Consider the following 11,846-nt stretch of genomic DNA (forward strand, 5'->3'; position numbering starts at 1 on the left):
CAATACGAAACGAGTGCAACAGGCTATAGCCACATAAAAAAAATTAAATGTTTATCATAATAAAGAATGTTGCAGAAAAAGATTCATATTTTTATCAACTTTGAATCGAGATACTGGATAAAACCAAATTGTGACTTTTACGGTACCAATTTTGGTATCTTTATCCATTTCTTGAATTGAATTGTATGCAAAAATTTGTTATTTTAAATACTATTCACTCTTCTAAAAAATATACAAGGATGTGTGGATGTAAAAGAGCTACTACCCTGGGGTAATTGACGGTTGCTTCTTGTTCAGACTGGGTTAAAGCCAGATTGTGATACAGGTTCTTCATTTTGAATTTGTGTGAGAATTTGAGACTTTTGTTCATGAAATACACATAAGCATTTATTCAGGTAAAAAAATTACTTGAATCTCACGCCACAAGGGTGAGACTTGACAGCCCTGATATTGGGAACTACTGGTGCAAAATAACAATTAGACCATATTAGTTGGATTGATCCACCTTCTTTTCATTTTTGGAGCTACAGAAGTACTAGGCTATAAATCAAACTCTGGTACTTGCCACCAGAATCATGCCTAAATATTTTTTTGCTACCATCTGCTCTTTTTTTAAATACTGGACATCCTAACCCGTTAATTTAGGAAATTTAGCGTCAAAATGGAGCTTCATTTTGTGGGCTTTATTGATTTGGGAGACATCATTTCGTTGCAAATGGCAGATTGTAGCTTTTCCATTCCTGTTTCAACTATGAAAATTAATCTATACTTTTAAAAATTCCTCACTAAATTTTCTTTTCCTAATGCTTGTCTCTCAATTCATCCTTGACAATCTGAAATTTTATAATATAAATTTTAGTTTAGTTGACTATTATAATTAAAGAATATATATGATGTATAATCTTCATTTACTGAATCTTGAAGCCAACTTGACCCTCTATTTAAAATCTAAATCTATCTAAAAAAGGATGCGATTCTAGATCAATAAGATAACTAATTTAGAGTTTTCAGTTATAATCTGAAATATAGGTTTGTCTTTTCTTAAGCTGTCAGGGTTTTTAGTCGAATATAATTTCAGGGCCATATTCCTCTTTTGATATTCATCTAAAAAATTGATGAATACAGCGAACAGAACCAACTCCTGCACCAAATATAACATGTGCTTATGAAAATTCTTCCTTACGATCTCTGCTAAATTATTATCAATTCCTCTGAATAATAACATATCCTCGAAAAAATTTCAAATCTTTGACAAGAGTATCCAGTGCAAATGGTGAAGTAATCCATTTTGGCTTATTAAAAAAATCAGGAATTTGTTCATTCCATCCAGTTTTTTCATTGTACCTTCATCATATTTAATTCCCTAAATTTAAAAAAAAAACATCTTTTGGAGAGTATATATTTCTGGCCATCCATGTTGCTTGATGAATTTATCCTGGTTTCTTTTTCGAGGAAGAGTGAAATTATAGTGAGTTCTGCAATATCTTGGTAATCAACTCTTAGAGATGTGTCAAATTTCAAAATTTTATCAATCTTCTTTAAATAATTTGCCCTTCTTTCAGCCATAATCCTTTGATAGTGAGGCTTTTTGGATGCCCTTTATTCAATTTAGAATTTTAGGAGACATAACTTTACTAAACAACTTTTTATCAAACTTCGTATACAACTCCCTATCCTGTCTACATGCTAGATAAAATAACTTTACGTCTAACTTGTTTTATATAAGCTTAACAGCTCCACTTATGAATTCCACTATTAATGCCATGGTGTAAAAACACCAAGGCATTAATCATACTTTGATTTTCCATGTCTATAATAGATCTATTTTTACATTGGATTGGTATTCTCATTTAGTACTCCAAACAGTTTCCCTTCATGATATCTGGATTGGATCCATGAAAATCTTTTAACATTTTGGTATCCTAGTGTAGTGCTGTTTCGACGAGTACTTTTGGCAAGTCATTACGAGAAACTTAATTCTTAAATATTAACAAACAAGTTGCTAAGCTAGGTTATTAATAATTTAATCCAATAACTACATGTCTCAATTTTACGTTTTCAGTTATAGAAGTCTAATAAAATACATAAAAAATATATCGTTTTGATTTTCCTATTTGTATTAGAAAAGTTATATTAAAATAAAAATTTATAAGTTTTTTCCAAAAATAGATAAATATAAGATAAACTATTATTGATGGATGAGAGTATATCTATAAATTTTTATTCCTGCCATCCGCGCTCCTATATGCTTCATTTTACCTTCATTGTATCTGGGTAATCTTGATACTTAAATAATAAAATATATAAAAATATTATTCAAAAATAATCATTTTTGAGTGGAATGTCTTTTTGGCATTCAATCATATGTTTTATCTAAACTTTTTGTCCAAAAACTACCCAACAATATCAAAAATTGTATTTTGGAAAAACTTTAAGACATAAAACATACGTAATTTCCTTTAAAAAATTATTTTGAGGTTCTCACATCTTGGAGCATGGAATATAATGGGGAAACATAAAAAAAATCAAAAGAACTATATCTTTCAATAGTTCTAATATTTCATCATATTAAAAAAAATAGTCAATTTATGTAAATGTAATTAACTTCTCATTCAAATCGAAATATCTTTAAAATGAATCCAAATATTATTTCCAAAGTTACAATTCTTGAAAACAGAGGTACTGATTGTGCTCAACTCGAAAAATTAAAATTTGACATGAAATCTAAAAGACCTTTGGAAAAGTAAAATTTTATTGACTTTTGTTATTGATATTGTGATATCATTCAGGGTTTTCCATGGAGTTGAGTACTTGATAATATGTTACAAAAAAAACAATGATAAAATTAGATAGCAAATACAAGGAGATGGAAAACGCCAATTAAGATTAAACACATGTCGTTTATTTTAAAAGGTTTTATATACTACAATAATTATTTTATAATATAGAGGTACAAATAAGCGTGTCAAATTATCATTAATGATATATACTTAGATACAACACAATTACCCAATGCTGTGTTTATCCAATTGACCTAAAAAAAAATTAAATTTTCAAAATACATTATTTAATTTATTTAAGCTTGTGAGAACAAACTGGATGACAATTTATTCAGTAAATTTACTCGTTATTGTGAACATGATTTCATTCAAAAATGTTGTCAAAAAGAATATAAAAAGGGTTAATATCTAATTTGTTTATCAATATCTTATATCACCAAATATTTGAATGAATACAGCTGCAAAATTTAATAGTTCCATATTTATTTACTATTATATTCATACTTAATAGGGATTAGAGGTTCCAACAGTCAAACGGTTTGACCACTTCTGAAGGGCTTGATCCTCTCCCAACGGGGATCAGCAGTCGTTTTGTTAAAATAATCTACATATATTAAAGATTATTTATTAGATTCATTTAGTAATGGGGTTAGCTCTAGGACTATTTGAGAAAAATATTTTTGCCTTATAACAAATTTGGGACACTTGGGTCATAAATTATATTTAATATTATAATATATGCGATTACATACTTTAATTGTATTTCATTTCATATTATGATGAGTTGGTATTTTTGCTAATCTCTTAGACTCGCCAATTTACAATAGAACAATTAATATGGTCATGCCATATAGATAAATTAATAGAGTATTCTTCTACAGAATCATATTTTTTCTTTTCAAGTATAATTACCTATTAATGATCTTTATCACGTCGATACCTTTATTGTACGACACAATCTATCATCCGGTGAAAGGCCCAAAATCATCTAGAAGTTAGCCAAACAAGTAAATCATACCAACTGCTACTTATCTTTTTGATATTCCCGGACTATCATTATCATATTGTTTATCTACAATTTTCAAAATAAATTGCATATATAAATTTTATAGTATTAAAATCCATCTAGTAATTTCTTCGATACTGTACCAGGTGGTACAGTATCCAATTTGGAAAAGAAGAGGGACTCTGTCAAAAAGGCCAAACTGGACCACGAGGAGTTAGATAAAACAGCCCAGGTAATTTCCTTTCAATGAGGGGCCATAAAAGAGATCTCGGGGTTTCACATCAGACTGTCCAGAGAGTATTATAATATTGCAAAGTAATTCTTTAATAAAAGCGAAGTTATACAATTGAATTTTGTATATGATGCCAAAAATTTCTTCATAAAAATATTAAGATGGTCAAAATTTATATTCCGGTCCTTTTCGAAATGGAGTATACTTCGTTTATTTATCAAAAATAATTAATTATGAAATAAACATGCCGTATCAAGGGATACAGGGAATTGGTAGGTGACACCAATGTACAAAAGGACGCCTGTTTATATAAGCACAATATATTTGCTTGTGGTTCGAATTTAGTTTCAATTTACAGACTTTTTGACTTTTCATGTTTGTTTATTTACATGTTTTAACTTTTTCACAAACAAATAAAGGATCAATAGTGTTAAGGCTTTTCTTGAATTGACTAGGTACTAGCTTTGAGGTACAAGTCAAGTCTTGAGTCTTACCTATCGATTCCAAGTCTCCATCTCTGGAAAATAGTAAGTCAAAACTTTAGTTTCCTATTGATATCTTCAAATTCATATAATTATGTACAGTACACAGTTAAATCCAAATTTTCATTAACCAAAATTGTTCCTTTCCTCTATAAACCACCCAAACTACTGAGAATACTAATATATTAATAAATTTTTAGAATGATGTATTATGTATGTTATTTTTAAGTAAAAATAAACATTTACTGAACCTTAAAAAATACAAAAAAGGAGAAAACGAAGAGTCCAAAATTATGAAAATGTAATCAACAGTTATTTATTTAAATATTTGGTAATATAAAAAAAAATTTTGAGCACATACAAAAGGTTTATGTTTGTATATGTATAATAAATATGGGGTTTAACATTTTCCACATCCTTTTTGACAAAATTGACGGATAAAACTATATCCACAATATGTTTTTAGACTTGTACAACTCTCATCAGCAATTTTATTCTCACATACTAAAAAAGAGATGATTAATTAATTATTGAATACAAAAACAAAATGTAAATCACATACCACAATTGAAGCAGGTCTTTTTACAATGTTGGTTAATATACGAGTGTTTTCCACAATAGGATGTATAGCGGCTACAATACTTAAATTCGTCAACACAAGCTGTAAAAAAAGAATAAATAATAATTATTTATTTTAAAATTTTGTAAATATTTCTTACGCTTAGCAGTTGTAGTTGATGGTGCAGGTGCTAGAGATGAAGCTGTGGGTTCTGGAGATGTAGTAGAAGCTTGAGCTGTGACAGCATCTTGGCATTCATAGGCTGCTTTGGTCTTTTGAACATCCAAATCACTCATTCCACTTCTATTTGGAATGCGAGCAGTTGTCGACTTTTTCAATGAAATTGTGTTTTGACCATTAGTTGAAAAGCTAATAACAGGGAAAATGACTTTTTTAAATTAATAAAATCTTATATGGTTTTTGGTAGACCTTACTATGTAAGTCCATAGTGCATAATTGATCCATAATCGTAGGCCATTCCAAAGGTTGAAGCTCTAAATCCAGCATAACAATTGTCATATTGATCAATGCCTACATTTCCACAGTATGGAATAGTAGCAGCTTCATTCTCCCCAAGAGCTCTCCAAAAGTTGCTATAGGTTCCACTTCGTATATTTTCCCAACTAATTGTAACATATTGGTCTCGATCAGGTCTGGTTTGCTCATGGGCAAATCCAAGGATGTGGAGCAATTCATGAGCAATAACGCCCAAATGCTTATTAAAAAATTCAAAGTTATTGTCGATCATAGTTTTTTACATAATGAAAATCGTTTTACCACACAGCCATTGCTCTGTAAGTGAAGGACACTTCTTGATCTCCTACTATTGTAGCCAAGATTAGCATAGCATCCATCTCCGCCAGTGAAGATATCTACATAATTCGCTTCATTTGTTCTTTCAACAAATTTGACACATGTTCGATCCGAAATGTGCTTAATAGAATCCATGATAGTTTGTCGTTGACTTGAAGAGAAACTTGAGCTGATTGTGTATGGAACAATTCCATTGGGCCATCTATTGCTTTTTCCTCCAATAAAGTTCCTTGAATACATAGCAGCTCTGTCATGGGCATCCACCAGAACTCGACAGCTTCCCTCATCGGAAACATTTTCATCACTCAAACAGAGTGAAAACAATATTGAACTTAAGAGCGTTATTACTAAATGCTTCTTCATTGTGATCAATTGAAAGCGGTCTGTAGCAATTCAAAAGATTTTGATTAATATATACCTTTTTCTATATTTTCAAATAGATACACAAGTGTGTATAAGGCTATTATTCATTCTAAGCTGTAATACATTAAAAATTCCCATTTTTAGAAATTGTGTTTTGAAATAGATTAATTTTTTTTAATCGATTGTTATTATAATACACCCTGGCCCAAGGGTTGTGTATGCCAAATCTGTTTGATATACTTAACGTTTTAATCAAAACAATGGAAAACTATGTAAACTCTTTGGTAGTCCTACATAAAAACATTGATAAATGAAAACAATTTTTAAACATGGGAGTGAGCTCAGAGTCTTACATTGGAATACTTTGGATTTAAAAAATTAATATAAATATAGACTGGTCTGTGGCCATAATGATTAGAGACACATATACGGCGTGCATTCATTTGAGCAACATTTATTTAGGTGAGGATCATCTTAGCAACATCATTTGAGCAAGTATTGATTTCGGCAAGCTTTATTTTAGCCACATTTTCATATAGTAAATATTATGAAATCAATTATGTCATTAATAGACTGTATCACCCATCAGAGCAGTGTTCAAAATGAAATTAGAGAAGTCTGGAAGGAGCAATTGAGGTTCTTTTGGGATTTCGTCTCTACTCCTTAAGCTTATTTGGAGGGATGAATTTACAAAACATATTAAGTGGGATGGCATTCATACACTTTGATCCATGGGTCCTCCTGGAAAAGGATCTTTAAAAAAGGATGTACCTTCACTGGTCATTTTTGCTGTCTAATGTCAGTAAACATTTAATTCATGAGTCATTTTTGACTTGATTACAAACTATCTTACTTTTATTTTGTTCTTTTAAGGAGAAGACTTGATGGGAGTTCGGACGGATCTTTTTGGGTACTCTTTCATCACTCTGCTAGCTTCATTGAATATAAAAATTCTTAAAGGGTAAAATAAAGTATGGAATCTCCCTATTAGTAATGTTAAATGTATAAACTGATTGATTATTTTCATTTAGAATATGGATCGGAAACTTGTGAAAGACCTAGATGAAATTATCTATGTGGATTTTTTTTAATAATTTAGCAAGTTTTCGAAAAATCTCGATTATTCGTGGATAGTTAAATTAATCAATAATAGCTGATACATAGGTCAGGTGTGATGTATTTTTACTTGGATATTTGTTTATCGTAGCATATTAGTATTAGTTACACTTATATTCATAATACTTTTACCAATCTATCACCTTGTACGTACCCATCTTGATCATTTTAGTATGTAGAGGAATTTCGCTAATAACAATACACATTTTATTTGTTTAATCCTTCATCCTTCCATTTACTTGCTTCCACGTAGCCCCCTCGCCCTTACCTTTGTAGGTGACGACTCGGGATATTAAGTTTCTACTTTTTTGGTATTATATATTAAAATAAGTTAAAAAAAATTTAATTTTCAAATTATACATTTATTTCTATACTTATCGTATCCACCCAAAAAATCAAGAATAGGGATATTATTTATGCTTTGAATTTAATTATTTATTGCATCTTTAATCTTTATATTTTTTTTATGGGGGAGGGGGGTGTAAATGAACTAACCCTGATCAAGGTTAATAGAAATACAAGGTTAGACCATCATATTAATTGGGCTTGCTAGAATTTTCAATCTGATGTATTGTACTCACTGCTGGGCAAAACAGGGGATTTTGAAAAAACACGCAACCACTCATCTACTATGGCGTCAATATTAAAAGCGTGATGGAAGTCAAACATCAGTCGTATACGCATTATGGTATAACCTTGTATTTCTTTTAACCTTGATCCTGATATATTTTGTTGGAAGACAACTTCTTGTAAGCCATTTTCCTTAATGATGGCTTGGAGAAGCTTCCAAAATGAAGGGTTCTGGCTGACTGGAAAGCCATACACGAAGACATTAAGGAGTTATTTGTTGAAGGTACACCTTCTTCCATTCTTTTATTCATATTCCATAAAGCTATCTTGGCTCTCTTTTTGTTCTTCCCATTTATCTACCAATTTAATTATCTTCAAAATAATTGGCAATGACTCTGATTTCCTCAGAAAATGTTTCTGTGTGGATCTCAAAAGTATTTATAACTCTATCAGGATGTAGGAAAGGTAATACAATAAAACTCTTTATTTTAGTTAGTATTTCCTCGTTTCAATTTGTCAATTTGACTTCTGAACTTGCCTCCACAACACTGCCTCAAATGAAAAAAAAAAAAAAAACATTCAACAGCTTTAGTCAAAGGTAAAGCATCCTTAGTTGAAGATTTAGTGTTTAGTTCAAAATCAGCTAATACACTAATGGGATTAAATGTAACTCCACATATGTTCCTCATTAATCTATCCCAAAATCTACTGTACAAATGTCTCATGACTTTTATTTGAAAAAAGTGCATATACACATGTAATTACTGTATCCGTGACAAGTACGGTTCCCGTAAATAATTGATAAACATAATAGGACTAACTTTACAAAATATATTCACAAACCAATGAAAGTATCTACTCATTATTTCCATACTCTTTTTAGTTGAATAAATAATTATTCAATTTTCATCAGCAATATCAGCAAAATACAGGATAGGTGTTTTCGCTTGTTTTCTCATATTCATTCAGTTTTTATGACATTAGTTATCTGTTCTTTGAATGTAAATTCTCTGACAAAAAAAAACCAAGGAAGACAGAGCTAATGAAGTACTTTTTATTTCTATATTGGCCAGATATAGTTGTCTTGGTTGATACGAGAACAAGTATCAAATGTTTTTATGGAATTCCTAAATTTTCTGATATATTCAAATCGAATTCAAATGAAAATAGTCAAGGAGTAGCCATATTAGCAAAAAAATATGTTGAAATATTCTCACTACGGCGGTAATCTATGGTACATTAAAATAAAACACGTTGGTGTTTTCATCGACATTTTTGGTATATATGGACCGAATGAGGATACCCCTGAATTTTATTCTAATGAACTGTATCCATTACAGACCTTCTTTACTAAAACTTGAAACAATAAGATCATATCTTCACGTCTCGACATTTACTTGTGTAGAACAGGGAATGCATTTAGGCCTATTGAATTTACCGCTATTCCAAATAATGTTTCTGACATTCAGTCTATTCTAGCTAAGTTCGAACCAATACATAATGTAAAACTGAAAGGGAGATGGATATTCAATTTATCCATCCTATACGATGAGGAATGCCGCGAGAAAATGAGAGCAGTGATCTCCAATGCTAGATTTCGTATAGATATGGAGAAAGAAGTGTCGGAAGAAGTTCAGAATATCGAGTTGACATGGAAAAAAATTGCCATAAAATACAGCTGTAGGAATGCAGTGAAGGAAAAAGCGGAACTCATAAATCTTATGAAGCTAGGAAAAGATAATGGGAGTAGGCAGTTGATTAGTGGTCTCTTGAATGACAATTATCGTGTTGCAAAATCAGAAGTTAAGAAAATATCGATTGAACAATTTTAAAAAGGATGCCATCCGGGGACAAAGTTCCGTCATCATAAACACAGTTCAAGATATGAGACGAGTGAATTTGACACTGATTAAGTGGTTAAGTACTACCAAGAATTGTACAAATGCCGGGACTGTGTGTTAGCTATTACTTGCAAAAAGTGTGTATTGAATAATGCCAGCTTTGCCGATTATATTCGTGTTGAACCTCAAGAATGCATACCATTGTCTGTTCAGGAAACTGAGAAACACTTCTCAGAGGAAGAAATTGTAGATTCAATAAGAAAGTGTGGAAAAAAGATAAATCTCCTGGCTTATCAGGCTTTGGTTTTGAAATATATCAACTTTATGCGTATGAACTTGCACCGGTTCTAAAGGAACTATTTGAGTGGATACTGATGATGGGTTCCTTTCCATCATATATAAACGATGGTTTACTTATTACAATACCCAAAAAAGGAAAAGATATAAGATTCATTAAGAATTTGAGGCCAATCACTCTTCAGAACACTTTGTACAAAGTATTTTCACATGTAATTGTGGAAAGACATAAGAAGACACTACAAGATAGAGTACATAATTCCCAGCGAGGATTTATAGCTGGTCAGTTGCAAACTTACAGACTGCATTCGATAATTTTGGCAATTGTACTATATTGCCAATGGACTTTGAAAAGGTTTTTGACTGTGTCTCGCATACTCACATTATAAGAACATTGAAAGGCAAAAGATTTGGAGAATTCATGATAAGAGCTGTTGCTACAATGCATGTAAACTTCAGTACAAGTTATGGGTCAGGACACATATTAAGATCTTTCCAGGTAGAACGTGGATGTAAGCAAGGAGATCCCATAGCAGCAATTCTTCTTATAGTTGCTGTGGATCCCTTATTGTTACAAGTGAGGGATAAGGAAGTGTTGAAAAATCCACAAATTTTTAATTAGTATTTTTGTATCGAAGTCAACCCTCAGGAGACCTAGTCTATCCAAACGTTTGGTTACCAGCTTTTCCGCTGAGGTTTCTCCCGACCTAGTAGTTCTGTTCTTATTCTTTTATTTTTTACTGTCTCTAGAGCTATGAAAAAAGGAGTTGGTCTAGTTCCTTTGTCCTAGAGGACAAGTGAAGTAGTCCTCCTGTGAGTTATAAAGTTTTGGAGGACCACTCCTCATTCATTCCAAAGCCAGTATTCTCCAGCGGTAGTAATATTGAGGAATGGATAGTATTCATTCCTTGTATCCAATCTTGGGTTATAGTTTAGGGTTCTTCTTGTCCTAGAATATTGATAACTTGTACAAAGGTTTTTGACCACCCTTGAGATATTCTTTCTAGTACCAACTAAGCTTGTTCGTCACTTGAGGAAGGTTGAAAGCCCCTTTAAGTATGTTTTCCTTGAAAGAGCTTCCTCTGGTTTCTTTGTATTTCAACTTAATTAATACCACCCAAAAATCTTAACTTGTACGAATTTTTTTGAGCCAGCTAATGTCAAGGTTCTCCAAAAAAAAAATCCAGGTTGACAAGTCCTAAACCCCACTTTGAGGTTGAAGCAATCAATCTCGATTCGGAAAAAAGGAATCTGGATTAAAGGCCTCCTTATCAAAGACACAACTACTTACATCTATTTAAAATGAACTTATCGAGGAGTTTCTGGGTATTATAGTTTCCTGCTATAGTGAGGAAGAAGCATTAGACTAAAACTGGGATAAAATGTTAAGAATAATTACCAAAGTGTCGAGGGGTTAGTCCCATTTAGGATAAACAAACTTGATAAAATAAATATAAGGAACCAAAAAATTCTACCAAAAATTTTTGCATTTTTTGCGATATTTCCCTTTCACAGAAAGCATTTGCAAGATAATCACAGCAAAGAGAGAGCAGTTTCTATGAAAAGGTCGAAATATGCATATATTTATGAGTTTCATTGATTTAATTTTATATTTTTATATTGTCTAAATTGGTTATCTTTATAATATATTTCATAATTAATTAATTGACTATGATTTACACTTATTACAATTATATACTTATATATATCTAAGTATGTAGTCAAAACTTAATATTTTTGTAGAAACTCCCATTGGTCCAAGGTTAATTCATACAGAGTGCCTTACA

At 31.3% G+C, this 11,846-nt stretch overlaps 1 protein-coding gene across 1 annotated transcript; it reads right to left on the reverse strand.

The window, feature by feature from the left end:
- Positions 1 to 4,791: 4,791 nt before the first annotated feature.
- On the reverse strand, positions 4,792 to 6,262 carry LOC121116834 (low choriolytic enzyme). Its single transcript, XM_040711134.2, has 5 exons — positions 5,837 to 6,262; positions 5,494 to 5,774; positions 5,220 to 5,428; positions 5,063 to 5,161; positions 4,792 to 5,004 (listed from the first exon to the last, which is right to left on the reverse strand). Exons 1-5 carry the CDS (start codon positions 6,233 to 6,235, stop codon positions 4,901 to 4,903), a joined length of 1,092 nt encoding a protein of 363 aa, XP_040567068.1. The 5' UTR covers positions 6,236 to 6,262; the 3' UTR covers positions 4,792 to 4,900.
- Positions 6,263 to 11,846: the final 5,584 nt, after the last annotated feature.

Source organism: Lepeophtheirus salmonis, chromosome 4 (genome assembly GCF_016086655.4).
Source record: "Lepeophtheirus salmonis chromosome 4, UVic_Lsal_1.4, whole genome shotgun sequence".
NCBI classification, from domain to species: domain Eukaryota; kingdom Metazoa; phylum Arthropoda; class Copepoda; order Siphonostomatoida; family Caligidae; genus Lepeophtheirus; species Lepeophtheirus salmonis.

Bases quoted from the DNA above. Each gene is read 5' to 3' on its own strand.
- LOC121116834 (XM_040711134.2), bottom strand. From the start codon at position 6,235: ATGAAGAAGCATTTAGTAATAACGCTCTTAAGTTCAATATTGTTTTCA. The intron at 5,775-5,836 runs GTAAAACGATTT...TTTTTTAATAAG, and splicing joins TACAGAGCAATGGCTGTGTG to CATTTGGGCGTTATTGCTCA. The intron at 5,005-5,062 runs GTATGTGATTTA...TCTCTTTTTTAG, and splicing joins AAAGACCTGCTTCAATTGTG to TATGTGAGAATAAAATTGCT.